General features: G+C 37.8%; 1 protein-coding gene across 2 annotated transcripts in view; it reads left to right on the forward strand.

Annotated features, from left to right (window-relative positions):
• RPS6KA5 (ribosomal protein S6 kinase A5) overlaps positions 1-27,072 on the forward strand; it is a 174,909-nt gene that overhangs the window by 38,158 nt on the left and 109,679 nt on the right. For both annotated transcript variants that reach the window (XM_024736245.1, XM_024736246.1), the window contains exon 2: positions 20,059-20,130. In XM_024736245.1, coding sequence (XP_024592013.1) covers positions 20,059-20,130 — 72 coding nt within the window. The remainder of the gene's footprint in view (positions 1-20,058; positions 20,131-27,072) is intronic.

Genomic DNA, 27,072 nt, shown 5'->3' on the forward strand with positions numbered 1-27,072 from the left:
GAAAGGGTGTTGATAAAGTACTTTCTCACAGAATTAATCGTAGAGGTGACAATAGAATTGCAGTGGAAAAGTGAGGTTATGACTTAGGAGGAACAAAGTGCTGCTGTATTTTCTTACATCACATTGAAATCTGATCCTTGGGAATATTACTTGTGACGATTAAAAGCTATGTTATATCTTACATGGAAGATATAATTTAAAATATATCAACAAATACCAAAATAATTTTGGTAGCACTTTGGAAGCTGGAATGTTTGCCTTGCTGTCATGGTGTAAGTTTTTGTCATTTTTAAGATATCTAGTTTTTTGCTTGCCAGAATACTGAAGCATGTCTCCTATGGTAAATGAAGGTAGAGTGAAACTTAAGAATAAGGAAAGCCTGCTGAGTGTAAATAACGAGGTTCTATTTGTCTAATCTAGATTTAGCTTCGAAGCATGATTGTCTTTAAACTGTCAGACAGTCAATGATTTATAAACTAACACTAAGGGAACTAGCTTTTGAAAACAAGTCTTCTAAAAATTTCTGTGCAGTCATTTTGATGTGCTGTATTGTTCTCTAAATTATCTGTTAGTTCACCTTTTTGTGCGTGTTAAGTTCAGTCACATGATGTGGCCAGGAAATGAAGTATTGAATTGACTGTTCTTTTAAAGCTGTATCTTGTAAAATGATTGTGAATTTTTTTAATAATCTGACTACAGGAAAATTTTTATTGTCCATTGGCCATCTTCAATTGGAAGCTCCACAGACATTTCACATACTTACTTTTTAATTCATAAAATTTATGTTAACCAAACTTATACATACACACACTCACAGAGCTGCATGTTAAGTAGTGATGTGCGGTTAAATCACATGCTCTTCCAGCAAGGACAGAAAAACTTCTAACCCTTAAGAATAATGCATTCATAAACAAATAGCCTATTTCTATAAAATTTAAGAACAAGGTGCTTAGATGATGTAGTATAAGATGTATCAAAAATGCGTGCATTTTGAAAAATGCCTTAGAAGCTTTATATTGCTGTTTAGAAATATGGGACTTTTCTAAAAAGTAAGCATTAACTCCGAAAAGTAAATACATTTGTGCAAAACAATAACCAAAAAAGCATTAAGAAAATCCTTGTTGAATCTGAAAGTTTCTTCTCTATAATATTCATGTTTAAACATATTCTCATGATTCTTAACTTTATGGCCCTATTTTTTTTTAAATTGAGGTATAATTTACATACAATAAAATTTGCTCTTCGGATGCGCAGGCTCAGCGGCCATGGCTCACGGGCCCAGCCGCTCCGCGGCATGTGGGATCTTCCCGGACCGGGGCACGAACCCGCGTCCCCTGCATCGGCAGGCGGACTCTCAACCACTGCGCCACCAGGGAAGCCCCATTTCTGGGTTTTGACAAAAGAATATGGTTCATGTGCACCATTTTGAAAATTGATCTTTTTTATTCATTTATTTTATTTATTTATTTTTGGCTGTGTTGGGTCTTAGCTGCTGCGCATGGGCTTTCTCCAGTTGCGGTGAGCAGGGGCTACTCTTCGTTGCGGTGCGTGTGCCTCTCATTGCGGTGGCCTCTCCCCTTGCAGAGCACGGGCTCCAGGTGCGTGGGCCTCAGCAGTTGTGGCACGAGGGCTCAGTAGTTGTGGCTCATGGGCTCCAGAGCACAGGCTCAGTAGTAGTTGTGGCGCATGGGGCTCAGTTGCTCCACGGCACGTGGGATCCTCCTGGACCGGGGCACGAACCCGTGTCCCCTGCATCGGCAGGTGGACTCTCAACCACTGTGCCACCAGGGAAGCCCCCTTGTGTCTTAATGGGCCTTCTTTCTCCTTCCTTTGCCTGCATTTGCCCATCTGTTCTCTTTGCAGATTCCCAGATATGCCATGTTCTCTGTGTCCATCAGTGTCCGACTTCCCCAAACCTTCAGTTGAGGGGAGATGCTCTCGCCTGCTCCTCGGACACCCTTCCTACCTCTTACCGCTCTGCTAGTGCTGGCGCCCTGGGCTGCTTCACCGGCCTGAGTGCCTCCTCTGGACCCTGTGCTGCTTGACATCAGAGAGTATGTCTGCTTGCCAGGGCTTTTGCACAGTATTGTCTACAAGTACGCATTCAGAATGTTTCTTCAGTTAGTGGACTATACATGTATCAATATACGTAGGGCATGGTGACTACATAAAACCTACAAAATAAGTAAAGAGAAGAAAAATGTATTATCACTGCAGTGGGCACCAGAATTCCTGTATGGAGGTAACTGCCGTGGAGGCATCGCGTTGTTGTCAGGCTGTGTTAGGGGTGTGAGTCTGAATGTTGGCTGGGACTGAGAGGCCCAAAGTGGAGGAAGCTGGACTTCCCTGGTGGCGCAGTGGTTAAGAATCTGCCTGCCAATGCAGGGGACACGGGTTCAAGCCCTGGTCCGGGAAGATCCCACATGCCGTGGAGCAACTAAGCCTATGCGCCGCAACTGCTGAGCCCGCGTGCCGCAGGTACTGAAGCCCGTGCACCTAGAGCCCATACTCTGCAACAAGAGAAGCCACTGCAATTAGAAGCCCGCGCACCGCAACAAAGAGCAGCCCCTGCTCACCGCAACTAGAGAAAGCCCACGTGCAGCAACAAAGACCCAATGCAGCCAAAAATAAATAAATAAATAAATAAATAAATAAATAAAAAAACACCACCACCAACAAAACAAAGTGGAGGAAGTTGCTTGGCAGGAAACAAGGGGACAGATTTGTTGGTTTTGTTCCTAATGAGGAAGGAGAGAGAAAAGAGGAAAAAAGTCAGAAAAAGGGTGTGAGGCCAGGTAATAGATGAGATAAAGACCTCGCCTGAGGATGGAGGATGGAGAAAGATTAAAGATGTTCCCACTTGCAGTTTCCTTTATAGTGTTGCCATGCTTGCTGCCCCTCTGCCTTACTCCAGAAATCTTCACTCAAGTCTCTTGTGCTAAGGAATGCTTTTTGCATGTGTTTGGGTTTTGCCTTTGTCTTTTGTAGAACACAAAGAAGGACCCAAGTCTTGTTTGGGTGGGTGCAGCACAGAACAGAGATGATCCTGACTGCCTCAGAGGGAGCTGAGGATTACTACTTAGGACTTGATGGAAATCTTGGGAGAGGAGAGGCTTTCGACTTGCACAGGCCTTGTCTCTGCAGGATTTGAGTCCATCAGTCTGGATTCTAAGGAGCTGGCAAGACCCAGCTGATAACTAGGATACATCCACATCAGGAAAAGACTAGAAATGAACACAAAATGAGGGTAGCTAGTATTAGGATGGTGGGGTTATGGTTGACCCCATCCCTGAGACTTTCTCTGTTACAGGTCATAATAAAAGAAAAGTTTTAAAAAGAGGAAAATGTCTACAATGTCGTGATGTGATCTTTTTCACACTGGCACTTGGAAATTAGAGGTTAATGTTGATTTCTTTACTATTGAAGGTGCTGGAAAGGGGAAGGTGAAACTAATCATTGAGGAATGGGGAATTTGGGCTGGGACTAAAACTCCTTACTTTACCAAAAACAGGAACTTTTTCATTAACTCATTAGGCCTTGTTTCTCTCTCTCTTTTTTTTTTTAAATTGATGAGTTAATGTCTCAAAGGGGGAAAAGAATCAGTTAAGTACCTGAAAATTGGCAAGGTTTTGTGTAGACATTGTTTAAGTTTTAGCAGTTGATAGTATTCTGTAGATCATAGATTTATAATAAATTATGGCTTCATTATTTCATTTTCAGCTGCAGCAGGCTATAAGATTCTCTACTTCCTATTGCATTCACAACTAAATCTCACAATGTTGCTTTTTATAATTGTTCTTTTCTTCTGAAAGGAAAAATAGTCAGAAAACCATTGACAGGGTCACGGTACACCACTGCTGTGTCTTGTATGTATTGCTGTTAATTAAGTGTTCCTTGTTGGTGGCAAATAGGATTCAATGTTGGATCATTATGCTATTTGTGTTTTCTCTTCATGCTCTGACTTCATGCATATAGTTCTACTTATAATCACAAAAGACTGATGTAAACCCCGATGACACTTTACCAACTTACAATGGGCAATGCAAATCAACAAGTACATGAAACATCTGTGTTTGCTTGATTAGTGCATTTTTCTTTTTGGGTAAGGGTATCAAGTGAAAATTGGGTTGCTTGGTAAGCAAGGAGTTAGAAAAAAAAGGAAGTTGGCTGTGTATTCTAATAGCTAAAGACAGAAAGGCTCAGGAGCACGATACGGCTGTCTCCGGGATAGGGGTGTTCCTACCTAGGGAACCTGGTGTTTGAAGCTGTTGATTAGGTTATTCCCAGGAAAGTGCTAGAAACACACTGCCCAATTTGACATTCTGTTTTTTGGTTTTCATTTTGTCCAGTCTGTCTTTGGTTGTGCATTCTTTAAATATTTTAGTTCTTTTGATTAGGATATTTCAAATCCTTCTACCCTGATTTTTCTTAGACCTCACTTCAGCCTCTGTTGTATATTTTAGCCAGGCTGATTTCTGAGGCATTTTACTCTTGTTTCAATGCACTGCTTCTCTGGCAGTCCCTTCAGAGACTATTTGTGTCCATTAGAAAGGCTATATATAATCTGTTTTTTCAACCTTAACACCTTGACATACCCTTATCCTTCTCTCTGTCCTTTAATCCTTTTGTCCAAGATCCTATTATTTATCACTTTCTGAAGGATCTGCTCCCTTAGAAACCATCCCTCCGACCTCCACTCTTTCCAGCCTTTCCCTTATAACCTTTTTTTTTTTTTTTTTTTTGCGGTACGCGGGCCTCTCACTGCTGTGGCCTCTCCCGCTGCGGAGCACAGGCTACGGCCGCGTGGGCTCAGCGGCCATGGCTCACGGGCCCGGCCGCTCCGCAGCACGTGGGATCCTCCCGGACCGGGGCACAAACCCGCGTCCCCTGCATCGGCAGGCGGACTCCCAACCACTGCGCCACCAGGGAAGCCCTCCCTTATTCCCTTTGTTCATCTCACTCATCTGCCTTCTAAGTTGGAAAAAAGTTTCATATGATTCTTTCCCATTTCCTCTATTCCTTCCCTTTATATGCCCATTTCTTGAACAAAATCATCTGTACCCATTGCTTTTAAGGATATTATTTTGTTTCTCCATCCCCACCTTTGCACCCTGACCTCACTGTGTAGATTTGAGGCTCAGGTTTTGTGTATTCATACAACTACAATTCAGGAACAGCCAAATGGAAGGGATTCGTAGGGCGGGGTATTTGGAGTGAGGGAGGTGGTGGGAACTGTGGAACTTTCTTCGCCTCTTAGGAAGCACCACCAGCCCAGAACCTCTCTGAACCCCAAGTCCTGTTGTTCAGGGGTTTTTATGGAGGTTTCTTTACGAGGCATGATAGATTGAATAATGACCATTGGTGATCAACTCCATCTCCAACCCCTGTTCTCTCCCCAGAGGTGGGAGGAAGGAGGGCAAGAGGGTGGGGCTGAGAGTCCTTGGTTTGTAGCAACCAGCCCCCATCCTGAAGCTGTCTAGCAGCCCCCAGCCACCAGTCATCTCATTAGCTTACAAGAGACTCTTACCACTGTGGAGATTCCTAAGCTTTTAGGACGGAGACCAAATATATATATTTATCATTGTATGCAGAGTGACTTCATTGATGATCAATTTTTTATTGACATTCTGTCTTTCCTTGGATTCTATACATTGTTAGTTTTCTGACCATTTCTCTGGCTCTTTTTCTTCTTGCATCCTAACTGCTGGTCATCATCAAGACTTGCCTTCTTTTTGTGGTCTCCTGAAGGGTTTTCTTCTGAAAGCTTTAGCCATTGCCCCCTTCTAATAACCTTGTGCTTTGTAGGGGAGGAAAAAAATACTTTTTTCTCTACCCTTCTACATTCTCAACCTGGATCCCTATGACAAAAGACAGATTAATGAGAGAAAAGTATGTAAATTTATTTCATGTTAGTTTTATGTTACATGGGAGGCTTCATAAGGAAATAAAGACCTGGAGTAATGGTTAAACCCGAGCTTTTTAACTTTAAGTTTGATGAAGAATGGAGTGTCATGGGAAAAGGGTATGGGTAGTAAAGTGGGGGAAACTTAGCAAGTCCTGTTTCTTCAGATTCCTCTCTGTGTCCCCTGTCTTCAAAAATAGAGCATTCCTCTGAATATAGGGAGGGCCCCTTGCACATGAGGGGTTTGTGACATCCTTCAGGGGAAGGTCAGAAAGTCCTTCTTGCACATGCTGTTTCTCAAGTTACTTCAGCTTAAGATATTCAGTATGCCAAGGTACTGTCTTTTAGGGTAGCATGTCCTGATCCCCATCAGCCTGCTATCTCTGCAGAACTTTAGTTCCTTCTCTAGAATTTCCCACACTACAGCCCTTTGGGGATGTCATGCCATCGCTTCAAAATCAGTGTTGAAACCCCAAAACTTCCCCTTTCAACTTTCCCTTTTAACTTCCCCTTTCAACAAAATTCTGTTAGTAACACTACCATTCACCAGACTTTCATTTCTTTTTTTTTTTTTTTTGCGGTACACGGGCCTCTCCCGTTGCAGAGCACAGGCTCCGGACGCACAGGCTCAGCAGCCATGGCTCACGGGCCCAGCCGCTCCGGGGCACGAACCCATGTCCCCTGCATCAGCAGGCAGAGTCTCAACCACTGCGCCACCAGGGAAGCCCAGACTTTCGCTTCTTGTACTTTAGATATGGGGTCAATGGGGGAAAATGGAACAAAAGTTCAGTTAGTTTATCTTTGAAAGTGGGGACCCTGTCCTGTTTGCTTTTGCAGTCTCAGCATCCAAGTCAGGTGTTCAGTGAATGTTTCTTGAACTGAGTATTTCAATGATTCTTAAGTTCATTATTTTCTCTTCCTTCTAGTTTCTACTTGGACCAGATCCTCATTAGCGCACACCTAGTTTATTGCAGTAACCTCACCAGCTTTTAGTATTAGTCTTTCCTTGCTTCCATCTGCATGGCACACTACTGCCAGGGTAATTTTCCTAAAACCTTACCTTCATCTTGTCAAGAGCCATTATTGCTTATGGATTCAATTAAAGCTAATTAGTCTGGCAGTCCAGGTTTGGAATCATCTCATTTCATGTACCTATTTTATGTAATATTTTTACTGTTTTCCCCACATTTTTCTTATAGCTAAAGAGAACAGTCCACTTATTCTCTGCTAGCAAAATACTTATTCCTACTTTGCTTTTGCTCCACCTCTTCTTCTGGTCCAGAATTTCCCAGCCATTCTGTCATCTTTGCCAGTTTCAATCCTGTGCTTGTTAGCAAAAGACCTAACCCTTAGTTCAGGTGTTAGTAGGCACTGGTAAATGTTTCTTAAATGACTGAATGAGAACCAGTATTCTCAATGAGGTTGTCTGATAACTTCACATGGTAATGATATTCCCCTTAATGTCCACAGACTCCATAATTTTTTCTATTAAATTACATTTTCACAGCTTATTGCAAATTTAATAAGTAGTTAATTCATTGAATAAAATCTGGTATATGAGTGCCTTAGTCATATACCAAGAAACCTACTTGAAATGACTTCAGAAACATTATTCTCTTTATTTCTACTTAAGAGCTTTTAAATTAAGCCTTTTCTTAGCTTTAACATAAGTGAATCATTGGATCTAATGAAATGATTTCAGCACATGCTCTGTGCAATTACATTTGTACAGCTTAGCAGAAACTATGGCAACAGAATAAAAAATGTGTTGTTACTGATTGTTTTCCTCCATAAGAGTGGGAAGTTCCAAGTTAAATATCTCACAACCTAAAAAAAAAATTATAGATAATGTGTGTTACAAATTATGTTTGGTAATAGAATTGCCTAGAAAGTTGGGATAAGAAGCCATCTAGCAATCATATGTTTATGGCTAAGGCATTAGAAAAATGTGCTGAGGATTAACAATAGTTATCTTTCAGTGGTGGGACTATGGGAGATTTTCAGGGTCTACTTTAGGCCTGTTTATATTGTCTGTCTTCTTAAACTGTGAACCTGGATTATTTTATGATAAAAAACAAACAGAAAAGCTATTTAAATTTGGGAGAAAAGACAATTATCTTTTTTGTCTAAATTTATTATTTTAAGAGTTATGTCAGTCATAGTTTCCCACAGTGCACATAACCATATTAATATTATAGGAGGAGCTGAAGGAATCCAGTTATAGTATAAAGAACCAAGTATTTTATATTTGTTGTATAATATAAGATTTTTCCTTTAAGAACTGTTAATCAACTGTTTTCTAAAGGGAGTCATTTAAATATTGAAATTTATTAGAGTTTTGGCAAACATATTTTTTGAAATCCATTGACTTCTTATAAAGGGCTTAGTTAAATTCAGTCTTAAAAGTGATTTCCTAACTAGGGAGTATACATTATAAGATAATAACACTAATCCAGAAGGGAAGGATTTTCAATGGGATAGTTCCTAATATATATATTTTTAATTTGGGTGTAGTTGTTTTACAGTGTTGTGTTAGTTTCTACTGTACAGCGAAGTGAATCAGCCATACATATACATATATCCCCTCTTTTTTGGATTCCTTCCCATTTAGGTCACCACAGAGCACTAAGTAGAGTTCCCTGTGCTGTACAGCAGGTTCTCATTAGTTATCTATTTTATACATATCAGTGTATATATGTCAGTCCCAATCTCGCAATTCATCTCACCCCGCCTTTCCCCCCTTGGTGTCCATACGTTCGTTCTCTACATCTGTGTCTCTTTCTGCCTTGCAAACAGGTTCATCTCTACCATTTTTCTAGATTCCACATATATATGTTAATATAAAATATTTGTTTTTCTCTTTCTGTATGAGGAAAGGCAATGGACATGAGTACAGGCCTATTTCTTTTTCTTTTCTTTTTTATTAATTAAAAATTTATTTATTTATTTTTGGCTGCATTGGGTCTTCGTTCCTGCGCGCGGGCTTTCTCTAGTTGCGGCGAGTGGGGGCTACTGTTTGTTGCAGTGCGTGGGCTTCTCATTGCGGTGGCTTCTTGTGTTGCAGAGCATGGGCTTTAGGCATGCAGGCTTCAGTAGCTGTGGTGCGTGGGCTCAGTAGTTGTGGCGCATGGGCTTAGCTGCTCCGCGGCATGTGGGATCTTCCCGAACCAGGGCTCGAACCCGTGTCCCCTGCATTGACAGGCGGATTCTTAACCACTGTGCCACCAGGGAAACCCCAGGCCTATTTCTGGTACAGTCTGGTCCCAGGCATCCAGGTAGCTCCAAACCATCTAATCAGCGTATCATTTTGGACTTTACCAAGGCATGTGAATGACTCAGAAATGGCTGATGTTTATTGCACTTCTAGGATGAAAAAGTGTGTAAATATTTTAAGTCTTGTTCTAATAAATGTTAGTAGTGTTGCTGGGAAGTTTGAGCTCTTGCTCTTAGGTTAACAATTTAATTAAGAGAAATGTAGTTTATTTTTAGACTTTCATGTTCAAAGACTTCTAATTACAATTAGAATTAATTACAATGAAAGATAATAATAGAGAAATGAGAACCATTTCGACTCCTAGACTCACATGCTTGAATATATGTTTGTCATTGCTTGGATTCTGTATAACATCGTATTTACCATGTGCTTTTATGTGTCTTTTCATTAACACAATGAAAAAACTCTTTTAGGGCTTCCCTGGTGGTGCAGTGGTTGAGAGTCCGCCTGCGGATGCAGGGGACATGGGTTTGTGCCCCGGTCCAGGAAGATCCCACGTGCCGCGGAGCGGCTAGGCCTGTGAGCCATGGCCGCTGGGCCTGCACGTCCGGAGCCTGTGCTCCGCAACGGGAGACGCCACAACAGTGAAAGGCCTGTGTACCGCACAAAAAAAAAAAAAAACAAAAAAAACTTTTAATTAACAAATATTCCCCCATGCCTAAATATGATAGAGCTTCCTAAAGATTTGCTTCAATATGTGTGATCACTTAACTTTGTCTAACAGATATTATGTAAAAGAAAGAATCATATGGCTATTAAGTTCAAGATCCTTGAGATGGGCCTATGTCATGTCACCTTTAAAATTTTATTTGCTCTTTGAAGTTAACTTCCTAGGGCAGTAGCTGAAGTGAAAAGCAGATATTACTATTATAATGTTGACTGTAGGAAGACTTTTGCTTCTTGTAATGTCAGAATAAGACCCCCTACTAGAGAATTACTTTGCAGAAAACAACTATAAAAACTGAACTTAATAGAAAAAGCAATGTTTAAGGCACTTGAGAGTGAACAGAAGCAGATAGACTCTTATGGGGAGTACACAGTTGTAGGAGGGGAGGAAGGAATCATTGCCTTTTCACTAATTTTAGTTTCTGGGTAAGTACAGGCCGTATTCTTTGGACTCTGGTAAAAAAACAATAGTCTCTCTGGTCAGAGAAGCTGGAAAACTAAAGTCATAGAAACTTGGCTACTGAAGATAGTGAAGGAATTCCAGAAGGAGAAGAGCCTTAGAAGAGGGAGAGTCCTCAAATTTTGTGTACAAAATTTGTACATACACCTCTGAGTGACTTCTAACCATGCATGAGTACAACAGACTCAGAACTCAGCTAAATACAAAAGAAATCTGAACTGGCCTAGAGCTGCCTTCTAAGAAACAGATTTGTAATTCAAGTCAAGCCAGGCCAATCCAAGATATTTGCCTGCTAAAACAAAAGAAACAACTCTTGTTGGAGAAAGAATAACAATCTAGAATTTTCACAATTAACATTTAAGGGTTAATGTTAAGGGTACAATCCAAAATTACCCTAAGTATGAAGAATCAAGAAAATGTAATATATCCCAGGAGGAAATAAAAACAACTGAATCCCAGCCTGAGATGAATGAGATATTGGCAATAGCAGACAAGAATTTTAAAGCAGCTCTTACAGTATCCTCAATGAAATAAAACGACATACTTTCAGTGAGTGAAAAAATAAGAAATCTTATCAGATAAATAGAAACAGTGAAAAAGAACCACATGGAAGTTCTAGAAATGAAAAATACTATATTTGAAATTTAAAAATCCACTGGACGGATTTAACAATTGAATAGAGATGCCAGAAGGAAAAGTAAGTGAACTTGAAGATGGAACAATAGAAATCAACTAATGTGAAGAACAGAGAGAAAGCATATTAGAAAAAAATGAATAGGGTATCAGGGACCTCTTCAGTAGTATCAATCCAACATACATGCAATTGGAATCTAAGAAGGTGAGGAGAGAGAATGGGATAGAACAAATATTTAAAAATTAAGGCAAAAATTCCCCAAATTTGATGAAAAACAGAAATTTACAGATATAAGATACTCAGTGAATGCCAGGATGAATGAACCCAAAGAAGTCCACATCAAGACACATCATAGCTGGAAGCAACCTAAATGTCCATTGACAGAGGAATGGATAAAGAAGAAGTGGTACATATATACAATGAAGTATTACTCCACCATAAAAAAGAATGAAATAAATGCCATTTGCAGTAACATGGACCTCTAGATAGTCATACTGAGTGAAGTAAGTCAGACAGAGGGACAAATATCATATGATATCACTTATATGTGGAACCTTAAAAAACGGTACAAATGAACTTATTTACAAAACACAGATAGAGTTACAGATGTAGAAAACAATCTTATGGTTATCAGGGGGGAAGGGGGGAGGGATAAAAATGGAAGATTGGGATTGACATATACACACTACTATACATAAAATAGATAACTAATAAGGACCTACTGTATAGCACAGGGAACTCTACTCAATACATGGTAATGACCTATATGGGAAAGGAATCTAAAAGAGAGTGGATAAGTGTATATGTGGAACTGATTCACTTTGAGGTACAGCAAAAAGTAACACAACATTGTAAATCAACTATACTCCAATAAAAATTTTAAAAAGAAAAGAAAAAAAAAAGACACATCATGGCAAAACCGTTGAAAGCCAAAGATAAAGAGCAATGTTGAAAGCAGTAAGAGAAAAATAACACATTTCAGACAGAAGAGCAATAATCCACGTAATGACTGACCTTATGTCATAAACCAGGAGGGTGGAAGGACATGTTTAAAGTGCTGAAAGGAGAAAAAAAAGCCTGGATATTTTCCTTTGATTCTATATCAAAGGAAAATATCCTTCAACAGTGAAGATGATTCTGGAATTAGATAGTGGTGACAATGACACAACCTTGTGAACATACTAAAAAACATTGAATTATATACTTTAAAAGGATGAATTTATGGTATGTTAATTATATCTCAATAAAAAATTTAGATAAAGGTAAAAGAATGACTCTTTAAGATAAAACTCAGAAAATTCATCACTCGTAATACAGAAATAAATGTCAAAGGATATTCTTCAAGGTTGAAGAAAAGTGATACCAGATAGAGTTTTGGATCCTTGGAAAAGAAAGACCATCAGAAATGATAAGTATCTGGAGAAGTGCAAAAGTCTGTCTCTTTCTTCTTTATTTCTTTATAAAATGTATCATATAAGCAAAACTCATAACATTGTCTGTGAAGTTTATAACATATGTAGAAGATGTTATAAATCCCATATAATGTATGATGGCTGTACCGGGAAGGATGATTGCAAGGTTTCTATATTTTATGTGAAATGATACTTTTTTAACTGTAAGAGGACTGTGAATAGAGATGTATATTGTACTCCTTAGATCAACAACTACACAAATAATGCAGAAGTAGAGCTAAATTATGAGTGAGAAAATTGAAATTAAATTCTTAAAAACATTCAAGTATTTTTTTCACAAGTCAGGAAAGTAGGAACATGGGACCAAACAACAGAAATGGTAGACCCAAATCCAGCCATACCAATAATTATATTAGATTGTTAATAGGTTAAACTATTAATCTAGTAGTTTAGATGAAAATAAATGTTTATAATTAAACACTCTAGACAAAATCCTAGCAGGGTTTCTTGCATAGAAATTGAAAACCTAATTCTAAAATTTATAACAAAACACAAGACAATCTTGAAAAAGAAGATCAAGATGGGAGGATTTATATTACCTGATTTCAAGACTTATGATAACCAAGGCAGTGAGCTGCTGGCATGAGGCTACACATAGACCATTGGTACAGAAAAGAGAGTTCTGAAATAAACCCATACTTATATGGTCAATTGATTTTTGACAAATGAGCCAGCATAAATCAATGGTAAAAAAAATAGAGGGTTTCTTTTCTTTCTTTTTTTTTTTTTTTTGTTAAATGGTATTTGAACAACTAGATACCTGTATGAGAAAAAAAAGAACCTTGATCCTTACCTCACATTATACAAGAAAGTTAACTCAAATTGGATCATAGACTTAAATGTAAGAACTAAAACTACTAAATTTCTAGAAGAACATTTTTGCAAATATCTTTGTGACATTGGGTAGCCAATGATTTCTTAGAATCCAAAAGGCATAGACTGTAAAAATAAATTAATGGACTTCATCAAAATTTTTAAAATTTGCTTTTAAAAAGACAAAATTAAGAAAATAAAAAGCCAAGCTATAGAATGGAGAATACATTTGCAAAACATGTGTCTGCCAGAATACTTTTATTTAAAATATGTGAAGAACTCTTAAAACTCAGCAGTTAAGACACAAACAACACTATAAAAACATGGACAAAAGATTTGAGCAGACAATTCCCACACACACAAAAATACAAATGACTAATAGACCCATGAAAAGATGTTCAACATGTCATCAAGAAAATGCAAATTAAAAGCACATTGAGAATGTAGAAAATTTGAAAGAATCAACAACAACAAAAGCCCCTCCTGAAACTAATAAGAGATTACAGCTTTATTACAGTTTTAAGACACAAGATTGATAACCAAAAGTCAATCACTTCCCTACCTACCAGCAATGAACAAGTGGAATTTGAAATTAAAAACACAGTGCCATTTAAATTTGCACACCCCCTCGAAATGAAATACTTAGGTATAAATCTAACAAAATATGTACAAGATCTATATGAGGAAACTACAAAACTCTGTTGAAGGATACTAAAGAAGAACTAAATAAACGGAGAGATATTCCATGTTCATGGATAGAAAGACTCCATATTGTTGAGATGTCAGTTCTTCCCAACTCGGTCTACAGATTTGATCTACAGATTCAATGCAGTCCCAATCAAATCCAAGTACATTATTTTGTGAGGATCAATAAACTGATTCTAAAGTTTACATGGTTAGGCAGAAGACCCAGAATAGCCAACACAATATTAAAGGAGAAGAACCGTCAGGCGACTGACACTACCCACTACTTTAAGACTTACTATCAAGCTATAGTAATTAAGAAAGTGTGTTATTGAGGACAGAATAGACAGGAACAGGCTGGAGAGCCCAGAAATAGACCTATATAAATATAGTCAAGTGATTTTTGACAAAGAATATAGTGGAACAAAGATAGTCTTTTCAGCAAATGATGCTGGAACAACTGGACATCTACATGCAAAATATTGAATCTAGGCACAGACCTTACATCCTTCACAAAAATTAACTCAAAGTATATTACAGACCTAAATAAAACATAAAACTATAAGTCCTAGAAGATAACATAGAGAAAGCCTAGATGACCTTGGGTATGGTGATGACTTTTTAGGTACACCACCAAAGGCATGATCCATGAAAGAAAGAATTGATAAGCTGGACTTTATCAAAATTACTAAAATTCAAAAATTCTGCTCTGCAAAAGACAATGTCAAGAGACTGAGAAGACAAGTCACATACTGGAAGAAAACATTTACAAAAGACATTATCTGATAAGTGACTTGTCCAGAATATACAAAGACCTCTTAAAACTCAACAATAAGAAAATAAACAACTTGATTGAAAAAACTGGGCCAATAACTTTGGCAGACACCTCACCAACAAAAATACACAGATGGCAAATGAGCATATGAAAAGATATTCCACATCATATGTTACCAAGGAAATGCCAATTAAAGCAACAGTGGGATACCATTGCACAGCTATTAGAATGGCCAAAATTCAGAACACTGATGAAACCAAACGGTAGTGAGGATGTAGAGCAACTGGAACTTTCATTTACTGTTGGTGTAAACGCAGAGTTGATATAGCCACTTTGGAAGATGGTTTGGTAGTTACTTATAAAACTAAATGTACTCTTACAATATGACTCAGCAGTTGTGCTCTTTCATATTTACCCAAAGGAGTTGAAGACTCATGTCCACACAAAAACCTGCACAGAGGATTTTTAGGGCAGTGACTACTCTGAATGATATAAATACTACAATGGTGGATTCATTTGTCCAAACCCATAGAACGTACAACACCAAGAGTGAACCCTAATGTAAGCTATGAACTTTGGGTAAAAAACCCTATTGCATCTGCTTGGGCCCCAACTGAGGTTAAGATAAGACAGAGTAAAGCAAAGGAGTACATTTTGTCAAGCTTGATCTTTGGTCCCTTACCCCAGAGTGAATCATTGACCTGGTGAGCTGCACTGGGCCACAGGGGCCCTTTGCCCTAAGCAGATACTACTCTCTAAGCTTGTTCACTGGAATCTAACCATTCTTAATCAAGGAAAGGCCAGGAAAGATAAATTCTCGGAGAAACTCGAGGTGGATAAAGTGTGTTTTTATAAGCCTAGGGCTAAACTCTTTTCAAACCCAGAATTCCTAGGACCTGGGGCTTAAGGTATGAGGGAGGGAAGACCCTCTCCCAAGCTCTACCTTAACTCACCAGCCACCTGGTAACAATTTTGATAGAAAAGCAATACAAAGAGTAAATAAACTCGTCCACAGCTAAGGCCAAGAGAGGAGATTCCAAAGAGTACATACCTTGAAGAAAGCAGAGCTAACCTCCTCCTCCTGGGGAAACATTTACCACTGTGACGACTCCTTCCCCAAATACCGAAGGCATCAGTGCTGTTCATCTTGAGCTCTGTCAATTCCTTCTCCCCAGGATTGGAGGTTGGGGAAGCCTTGAGCTCCCTTTGCAGACAAAGTGTTAATTTATGTCAGAAACCAAATAATAGAGGTAGTAGATTATGAACAAAAGCAGGCCGTCACAGATTATATGAACAATCTTTGTGAATGATCAGGCTTTCCAGGATGGTATGCTTTGTAGAACCAAGTGTAATTAATCTGTGGCCTCTTTTAATTTCCTCTGAGAATAATTCTGTGGTTAGTGTAGAAAGGCTGAAGTGTCTGTGTATCAAAAGATAGTTCCTTGTCTTCCTAGTCCAGCTGCAAATATAGATATGGGAGAAATAGTATTTGGACAATGCTTTTGGAAAGCTGGGCCTATACACATCTCACAGTAAATAAAAGATGGCTCCTAACAGCGAGAAACAGGATTGATAATTTGTAACATTTGACTCTTCAATAATGTCTTAAACTGCAAAAATCTTGCACAGTAAAATAACAGAATTTAACATTCAATTAGAGCCAAATCATTATTTCAAAAGTGATGGTTTCCTGTGAGCTTCACTTTTACTATAGCTTGCTTGACATACTACAGGAGGATATGCTGTTGTGTGTTTACTTTAAGATACTACCTATGTTTTTGGTATTCGTTTTAGATTTATATTGAAGCCAGTGTGAGCTTGAGGCAGGGCCATGTACACTGATTTGTTCCCACTATGAAATTATGCATGAATAGTCAAACTCTTAGGAACTGAAAGTAGAATGGTGGTTCCCAGGAGCTTGGAAGAGAGGGAAAAGAGGAATGGTTCAATGGAGTTTGTTTTGCAAGGTGAAAAAATTCTAGAGATCTGTTGTAAGCAATGTACCTATAGTTAACACTACTGTATTGATGCTTCAAAATGGTTAATATGGTAAATTTTGTGTTATGTGTTTTTAACCACAATTAAAAATATTTTTTAAAGTTATGTTTAGTTAAATCAGAAAGACACTGAAATTACTTATCGCCCTGAAACTTTTAATTTTAGAAGTTCTTAGTTGGGTCTAATTTTCATAAAATTGTAGTCCCAAAGCATTAATTTATTTACAAACACTAATAATATTATTGGAACACAGCAAACACTGTGTGAATTAAGCTCATACAATCCTCATCACAACCCAATGAGGTAGGTATTATTTTATTATGTGCCATTTTATTATGAACATTTTCAAATGTAATAAAGAGAATTTGAGAGTTGTATGCTGAATATCCTTACACTCACTATCCAGATTCTGCAGTTAACATTTTGTTGTATTTTCTTTATCACATATCTGTCCATATCTATATGTGTCCATCAATCCATCCTTTTATTTGGTTGGCCAAAAAATGCCTTCAGTTTTTAAGCAAAAATAAAAGACACATTTTTCATTTTCGCCAAGAACTTTATTGAACAACATATTCACCCTCTTGTTCCACTACCTTCTGCCATTTTTCAGGCAACTTCATAATTCCATCTTCCCAAAACTTTTTATCTTTTTGAGCAGGGAACTGTTCCAGATGCTTTTTACAGTCTTCCAGGGAATTGAAATTTTTCCCATTAAGAGAATTTTGTAAAGACCAAAATAAATGGAAATCCGAAGGTGCAGTGTCTGGTGAATACTGTGGATGAATCAGAACTTCCCAGCCAAGCTGTAACAGTTTTTGCCTGGTCATCAAAGAAACACGTGGTCTTGCATTATCCTGATGGAAGATTATGCATTTTCTGTTGACTAATTCTGGACGCTTTTTGTCGAGTGCCCCTTTCAGTTGGTCTAATTGGGAGCAGTACTTGTTGGAATTAATCGTTTAGTTTTCCAGAAGGAGCCCATAATAGAGGACTCCCTTCCAATCCCACCATATACACAACATCACCTTCTTTGGATGAAGACCGGCCTTTGGTGTGGTTTGTCGTGGTTCATTTCGCTTGCCCCACGATCTCTTCCGTTCCGCATTATTATACAGTATCCACTTTTCATTGCCCATCACAATTGTTTTAAAAACGGAACGTTTTCATTACATTTAAGTAGAGAATCACATGCGGAAATACGGTCAAGAAGATTTTTTTCACTTAACTTACGTGGAACCCAAACATCAAAGCGATGAATATAACCAAGCTGGTGCAAATGATTTTCAGCGCTCAGTTTGGATATTTTGAGTATGTTGGCTATCTCCCACATGCTATAATGTTGACTGTTCTCAGTCAATGTCTCAATTTGATCCTTACCAATTTCAACTGGTCTACCCAACCGTGGAGCATCATCCAACGAGAAATCTCCAGCACGGAACTTCACAAACCGCTTGTGACACGTTCGACCAGTCACAGCACCTTCTCCATACACTGCACAAAGCTTTTTTTTGTGTTTCAATTGCGTTTTTACCTTTCTTGAAATAATAAAGCATAATATGCTGAAAATGTTGCTTTTTTCTTCCATCTTCAATATTAAAATGGCTACACAAAAATTCAGCAATTTTAATGTCTTTTTTTAAATGCATGCTGATATGACAGCTGTCACATACAATCTAACAAAACTGTTTTGAATGAAGTTAAAGACAACTAAGTGCTACTAGAGCCATCTTGTGGAAAAAAAAGAACAAACCTCTCGGCCAACCCAATAAAAATGCATTTCAAAGTAAATTGTAGACACCAATATGCTTTGAGGGTAGGAATTTTTATTATCCCCATTTTACACTACAGGGATATGAAACACAGAGAAATTAAGTAATTTGTTCAAGGTCACAGAGCTTTTAAGTGGTAGAACTAGGATTTGGACCAAGCCTTTCTTAATCATGTCTTTCTTATCACAGAATGCTGGTTCACACAATATGAATAGGTTATTACCATAAAAAGTAATTCATGGTCCAATAAATTTGTCAAATATAAGTATCGCAATCTTGAAGATCCACATGCATTTTTTATGGTGCAGGATCTGTGAGGTTCAGTGTTAAAGAAACTTGTTAAACCTTGTTTAAGCTATTTCCAAATTTATTCAACCAGAGCACTCTTTCCCCACCTTCCCCCCAAACATAACACCTATTAACATTTCATAGGATAGGATCAGAATTCATTGGAGTATGCTCTGGAAGATGCTCATTTATAAGGTATCCTAATTTTGTTTATTTACTACAGAATATGTCTTTGAAGAGTTTATATTTTTAAACATAGTCCTAGAATTTTAGAGCTGGCAGAGATCTTAGAATTCACTGAGACCAGTGCTTTCACCTCAAAGATGAGGGAACTGAGATGCAGGGTGGTCAGGTAATCAGTTCAGGCTACATCATGTTCAAGTGCTTGGTGACAGAAATGGGAGTGGAGTCCAGCCTAGAGCCTGGGAATGGCATTTATAATCAGTAAATATTTGTTTGCATAAATGAATGCATCTTCTAAATCTGTCCAATTTTCTCTCTACTACATATCTATCTACATGTTAGAATTTGTGTTCATTTTCAGATTATCTGGTCAGTAGAGAGTCTTTATTTATTTATTTGCGGTACGCGGGCCTCTCACTGTTATGGCCTCAGCTGCTCCGCGGCATGTGGGATCTTCCCGGACCGGGGCATGAACCCGTGTCCCCTGCATCGGCAGGCAGACTCTCAACCACTGTGCCACCAGGGAAGCCCCGAGAGTCTTTATTTTTAAAGACTTTAGACTTTTAGAGAGTCTTTATTTTAATAAAGTAGAGCACTTTATTTTTATGTTAACCTTTGATACAAATGTTATATAGTTACTGAATTCTAAAAAAAGTTTTATTGTGGGACTTCCCTGGTGGCCCAGTGGGTAAGACTCTGCGCTGCCAATGCAGGGGGCTCGGGTTCCATCCCTGGTCAGGGAACGAGATCCTGCATGCATGCCGCAACTAAGAGTTCGCATGCCGCAACTAAGAAGTCTGCATACCACAACTAGGAGTCCACATGCTGCAATGAAGATCCCACGTGCTGCAACTAAGACCCGGTGCAGCCCCCCCAAAAAAAGTTTTTTTAAAAAACCCCACAAAAACAAATCAGTAATTTAAAAAAATTTTAAATAAAAAATGTTTTATCATAATATGTAACATACAGAAAATTACACAGAACATAGCTGTACATTTTAACGAATAATTATAAAGTGAATCCTGGTTTAACCACCCAACTCAAGAAATAAAACACTGCTGGTACCTCAGGAAGCCCCTGTGGGCCCCCTCCTATTGCTGATCCCCTTAATTATTTTTTTTTCTCTTTCTTTTTTAGCTAATTTAACAGGACATGCAGAGAAGGTGGGGATTGAAAATTTCGAGCTCCTAAAGGTCCTAGGAACTGGAGGTAAGTCTTAATTCTTTTTTTTTTAAGGAAAAAAAAGTACTTGATATCCTTATGACAAAGGATTGATATCCCCAATACAGAAATCAGTTAATCTTTAAAAAGCATCAGGAATCCAACAGGAGAACTAAGAATGTGAACAAAGCATTCATAGAAGAAATACAAAAGGCAAAATTTAAAGGAATTGGTAAAGAAATACAAAAGGCAAAATTTAAAGGAATTGGTAAGGATCAAGAAAAACCAATCTCTCTTACCCTGCTGTTGGGAATGTAAATTAATTCAGTTTTTACACAGGACACAATATTTTTAAAAAACCACTAACATTTATGGAGAGCTTGCTACTTGCCAAGTACTCTGTGAAGTGCTTTATACTGATTGATTCAGTCAATCCTCACTCAACTTTATTGATAGTCCATGCTCATCACTTTTAATAATGAAAAGTTCAAGACTCTTTGGAAACCTAATGGCATGAATTTGGTTAAATGAACACGCATCTATATGTTCTGTTATCTGTACAATAGGATTGAAATGATCTGTATTTACTAACATTTTTAAAAGATCTCCATAATGTAATAAATTTGAGAAAAGACTATAGAAGAGAATGTACAATATACCATTTCCATAGTATAAAAATTGTGTGAATAAATGTCTACATGTAAATATATAGAAAAATCTCTGATCTGTGCACCAAGATGATAACAGTGTGGCTGTCCCTGGGTGGTGAGATGTTAGGTGATCTTGATATTCTGCTTTATACTTCCTTGTGCCTTCTCAGTTTTTGCTATCACTGTTCTCGCTGCTCTGAAGTCAGGAACTCATGGGCATATGACTTGTGCAGGTGCAGAGATCCCTGCACTAGAAGAGCCTCATGTTTGGTTTAATGCTCTGCTTTCACTGTTCTGAAATTCTAAATAATTCATGAACAAGGCACCCCACATTTTCATTTTGCACTGAGCCTGCCAATTATGTGGCTGGTCTTGTCAGCATATAAATTTGTCTAATCAGAATACCAGAAAGAGCCAGTAGAGTGGGGAGAAGTCCTATTCAAAGAGATAATAGCTGAGAATTTTCTAGGATTGATTAAGCATATAAATTTGCAGATCTAGGAAACAGAAAATCCCAAGCAGACAAGTATAAAGAAATTATTACCTAGATACATCAGAGAAACTGATGAACATCAGAGACAGAGAAATACCCTAAAAGCAACCAGAGAGAAAAGGCATATTTATAGAGGAATAATGAGTAGATTAACAAATGATTTTTCAACAGCAAGCATGAATGCCGTAGGAGAGTGGAAGAATATCTACAAAATGCCCAGAAAAAATAACTGTCAATTTAGAATTGCAAACCCAGCAAAACTGTTTTCCAAAAGTGAGGGCAAAATAGACATTTTCAGACACACAAAAGCTAGTGTGTTTTCCACCAGTACATCCTCACTAAAAGAATTTCTAAAGGATATAATTTTAGGGAGAAGGAAAGTGATCTCAGGAGAGATTCTAGGATGAAAAAAGTGTTGGTGAATAAAGAAGATCTAAACAATATTGACTGTGTAAAACCATAGTTGAAATGTCGAATTTGTGGGGTTAAAAAAAGAAAATTGAAATATTGGACAAAAATAGCACATAATTTGGGCGTTGATAGGAATTTAGTGGTCTGAGGTAGTGTTCCTCAAATTTTAACATGCACGTGAATCTTGAAATGTGTAAGAGACCAAATTGATTGAAAAAAGAATAGAAAACCTGAATAGTCCTGTAATTCTTTTTTTAATTAATGATTTTTTTTTGGCTGTGTTGGGTCTTCGTTGCTGTGTGCTGCCTTTTCCTCTGGTTGTGGCGAGCGGGGGTTACCCTTCATTGCACTGTGTGGGCTTCTCATTGCAGTGGCTTCTCTTGTTGTGGAGCATGGACTCTAGGCACACGGGCTTCAGTAGTTGTGGCTCCTGGGGTCTTGAGCGCAGGCTCAGTAGTTGTGGCGCACGGGCTTAGTTGCTCCACGGCATGTGGGATCTTCCTGGACTAGGGCTCAAACCCGTGTCCCCTGCACTGGCAGGCAGATTCTTAACCATTGTGCCACCAGGGAAGCCCAGTCCTATAATTCTTAAAGAAATTGGTCAGTAAGTAAAAATCTTCCTGCTAGGAAAACACTTGGTACAGTTTCAAAAATGAGTTTTGCCAAACATTCAAGGCATAGATAATTCTAATCTTCCACAAATTCTTTCAGAGGACAGAAAAAGTGGAGTTATTTCTTCCAACTCATTGTACAAGGCTAGTATAACCTTGATTCCAAAAACACACAGAGTATGAGGAAGAAAAATTACAGGTCAGTTAAAAATTCTTTTAATTAAAAAACATTTTAAATTTAATATCAGATTTATAAGACAAACCTTGTATGTGTTTTCTTTCAACATATATAACACTTTGTCTCATTATTTACCTCAACTTTTTGAGTGGCTCTATCATAGGCAGATCTTTAAGATAATTCTGCAAAGGTGAGAAAAGAGTTTACCAGTAATGCTTTACTTGCATTTTCATTTCATGCTTCTTCCTGTAACTGGTTCGTTAGCCATGGATATTGCTTTTCCTTTTCGTCAGCTGACAGTTTCTTGCTCTTATGAGAAGATGGAATAACTAAGAAGTGTCATTGTAGGTGTTTCTGTATTTAAAATCACAGTTTTGATGACTAAATGGAGTAGGTGGAAACTTTTATTATGAATATAATAAAATCTCAATTTTTATTCAAAAATTTCAGTTTCATTACCTTTTTAAGCTAATTTTTTCCAGAACTACTTAGGATAATAGAAAAGCCTCATCAGATGTCTTTATGTGTCATGTCAGGCTTTCTTTGGAAGTGAAACTGAGAACTCTTCTGATGATTTAAGTTTTATGTATTTTGAACCAGAAAAAATGCTATTCATCCAATATCTTGAAGACTTTGTAGAATATTGGAAAATGAAAGATTTACTTTTTGATCTCATACTTAAATACATGTAATATTCATGAAAAATATCTCTCTTTTACTCAGAGTATTGATTTATATCTTTTCAGCTATCTTGTTTCTTTTGATCTATGCTAATCTTGTTAATTAGTTTCCTGAGCTAGAAACTTGGAAATAATTTTTGATCCTTCTCTATTTTGACTTTTTTTCTTGTTTCTCACAAAATCCTATAATTTTTCTTTCAAAATGACCCTTGGATTTACCTTTTCTGTTCGTAGTGCCATGGCTCATATTACCTTATACATGGATTGTTGTTAAGGTTTTCAAAATTGGTCTTTCTGCAAGTTCTCTCTTCCATTTTATGCATTTTATACATATTCTGTTATAAATAATATGCAGCCTCATTAAAATTCAACATTATCATGCTATTCTCCTGTTTCAGAACTTATAGTGCTTTCTTCCTAGTTATTAAGTCCAAATTCTTGCCTTACTTTCAGGCTTAGCTCTGTATTTTTTCTCCAGTTACCCCAATATTCCACCTACTTACTAGTCTGGTTGATTTTCTTTTACTCCCCTATAATAATGTGTACTTTCCCATCCTCTGAGGCCCTGCCGTATCTTGTTCCCCTACCTTAGTTCTCCTTCTCTTTTCCACCTATCCGAATCATTCTGAATTGCTTCATTCTCTGAATTGTGGCACTGAAAGTCCTTGGTAGAGAAATGGCAGTGAGTGGTTCTCTGAATCTTCCTTCACATCTGCTATATTTTTCCTCTAGATTGCGAACTCTTAAGATCATCCTTATATATGTTTCCAACCCTATTTCCCTCCTCCCTCCCCATAGCCCATAACAGTATGAAGTATAATAATAGTCTAACAAGTATATAATTCATGCTTTTGTCTCTAGTGTTGTTCTTGAGGTTGATACTCCCAAATTCAGGAAGTATCTTTGGTTCATCTTTTAGAATTATTTTGTTTCATGATGAAATTTTGTTGCTTGTGGGAGTAATGATTCTTTCTAATTTCTCTCCTTTTCTGCTGCCTTCCTTTTAACGATTTTGCTTTCTTTGAGACATCTGTCTAAGTAGAGAAGAAAGTCTTTAAATGTACCCATTGTGTGCATTACTCGTAATTCTGATGCTTAATGAAGTGGAACATGTATTCTCTTTGAATTTTCTTTATTCATCATACTAGATCTGTACTTCAGAGATTTTTTGTCATTATGGCAAAAAAAGATAAATTTTGTCCTGTAACTGTAAAGGGTGCAGCTGAGTTGATTTTTCTCTTCTAATTTTGGTGCATTCATAGTTGAGAAGTACTTGGATATCAAGGATGACTTAGAAGACTCAGGTTTGAATCTTGACATTATCATTGCCTACTGGTGTTCCTTGGGTAAATCACATGAACTCTGTGAGCCTAAGTGCCTATTGGCCTAAGTTAATAGTACCTATCTCACAATGTTGTGATAATATCAATGAAATAATCGATATGAATTGCCAATTGCTAAATAACCATCATTTGCGGTTATTTATTCAACAGGGAACTCCACTTTAAAGCTGCACCCTAAATTAGAAAAACAAAATTATTTAGGACTTATTAAGGATAGATTATTAGTTCTTTCTTTTTTTTTTTTTTGCGGTACGCAGGCCTCTCACTGTTGTGGCCTCTCCCGTTGCGGAGCACAGGCCCCGGATGCGCAGGCTCAGCGGCCATGGCTCACGGGCCCAGCCGCTCCGCGGCATGTGAGATCTTCCTGGACCGGGGCATGAACCCGCGTCCCCTGCATCGGCAGGCGGACTCTCAACCACTGCGCCACCAGGGAAGCCCTATTAGTTCTTTCATGTAGTCACTTTGTTAGCATATCTGGGAGAAATTTCAACTAAAGTTATATTTCTAATAATAAAAATCTAACAAATATTTCATAAGTGATGTTAGTTGAAATTTTATTAGCATTTCTAAAAAGTGGATTTGTATATTACATTCAAAATAATATGTCAAATGAAGACTGTGTTTCTTTCTTTGTTTTCTTCTCTTAACTACTCAAACATTTTAGGTTCTGAACAACCTTTTGTATGTTAGGTTAACAGTCTTATGCTAAAATATGCATAAAATGAGTAATAAAACATTTAGATTCCCTGACATATTGTAAATTTTACCTATTTATATATCTGAAAGGGAAAGAAGGCCACCTTCTAAAAGAGCTAGTATAATGCATTACCAATGTCTCAGATTAGCTTGATACATAAGTGATAGTCATTTCTTAACAAATATTTTATTGTAAAGCCTAAAATATGTCCAGCAATAAATAGGGACATGCAACTACCAAAAGATCTTCCGGGTTTCAGGCTGTTCCTTCCTAATCTGTTCTCCATACTACAACCAGAGTGATCTTTCTTAAGTATAAGTTTGATCATGTCACTTCTCTATTTAAAACCTTTCACTTCATTCCCATTGCTCTTGGGATTCATTCATTCACATGTTTTATTAAGAGGCAAGTACTGTTTGGGTGCTGAGGAAAGAGTGGTGAGCATTTAACAAAACGATATATTACGTACAAACTTGAAAATTGAATAATATGGCCTTCATTTAATGTTTATTTCTGGGTTTATGAAATCTTCAAATGAGTGCTGGCAGAGTAGAGAGATTCAAAAGGCCTTGCCTCCCATAATGTCTGTTGAGCAGCAACCATTTGTGTTTCCCTCAGTCCCTGGTGCCCTCGTAAGAAGGTTACTTTTTCTTTATCCTGTGGATTTTTATTTTTTTGTTTTTATTTTTGGCTGGGGATCGGGGGGGTGGTCATGTAATCAGCAGGAGATGCTGCAAGCTGTTCTGTGGAAACACTATCAAGTAGGAGAGATTATTATGGGGTTGTTTACCCCAGCCTAAGTGGCATCCTTGAAATGTTAACTCTGATAGGTCTTTGCTCCTTGGTCCCAGACTGTGAAAATCATCCCCAACAAGACAGCCTTTTAGAATATATACGTATGTATTTTTTTACCGCAGACTTTTCAGAAACGTATCTTATTTGTTAAATAAGACACATTTCTTTTTCTGGGTAATTTGTCACTAGATGGTGCTAGGAATTGCACTAGGCAACTTAAAGACACAGCTACTTTTTGGCCATATGATCAAAGGGAAAAAAACTGTGGTTGAGGCATATAAAGACTGTTTTAAACAGTATTATGACTTAGTCATCGTTTGTCATTTAATTCGCTTAGGTGTTTGGAAAGTATCCCTATTAAAATAGTACTTTTAAAAGCCTATATTCATTAAATTATCAAAATTATCATTCAAAAAGGTTTATAATTTTGCATCTGTGTGTACCCACTATACCTTCTGCTTCAGTGTTTAAGGAAATCTTAGAGGTCAAATGTTTGTGATGTTTTATACCACAATCAAAAGATGATTCTATTTGAACATGTTGGTTGACACTGTCTCCCTAGTATAAGTACAATTTGACTTATTCCTGATACTGTTGTAGGTCACATTTGCTAGAAGCAGAGCCTGGGACAAGGATTTGGGCACACTTGATTTATTGCAGGAATGCTCTCAGGAGAGAGTGAGGGGAGTAGCAAGGACAGAGGAAGAGCCTAAGCAGCATGTGGTCTAAGCTGCAGTTTCGGTTCAGCCTGAACCCTGGGAAGTTTTGGAGCAAGAGTGAGGAGGCAAGCCTTTTGTACTCAAATAGCTTGTTTGTTGAGATATAAACAGAATGATTATGAATGTGCTTCTTCGTCCATATTTCCTTGTTTTCCTGTATTTTCCTTTTAGTAAGGTCCTCTGGTAATCACATTCCATGGGTAGTCAATTCAAGTCTAGACCTCACAGCGGGACATGGTTTCTTTTGTGGCTTTTTCTTTTTTCCTGATGGACCAGAATCTCTGGTTTTCAAGTCATCTGGGACCAGGGATAAGAAATGCCATATGGATTACGTGGGTCATCCATGTGGAGATAGTCAGGAGTCGGCAGCGGCCACATACACACATGCAGTTATTAGCTTGACTAATGCACGT

The sequence above is a fragment of the Neophocaena asiaeorientalis genome, unplaced genomic scaffold (genome assembly GCF_003031525.2).
Source record: "Neophocaena asiaeorientalis asiaeorientalis breed wild unplaced genomic scaffold, Neophocaena_asiaeorientalis_V1.1 scaffold152, whole genome shotgun sequence".
Lineage (NCBI taxonomy): Eukaryota > Metazoa > Chordata > Mammalia > Artiodactyla > Phocoenidae > Neophocaena > Neophocaena asiaeorientalis.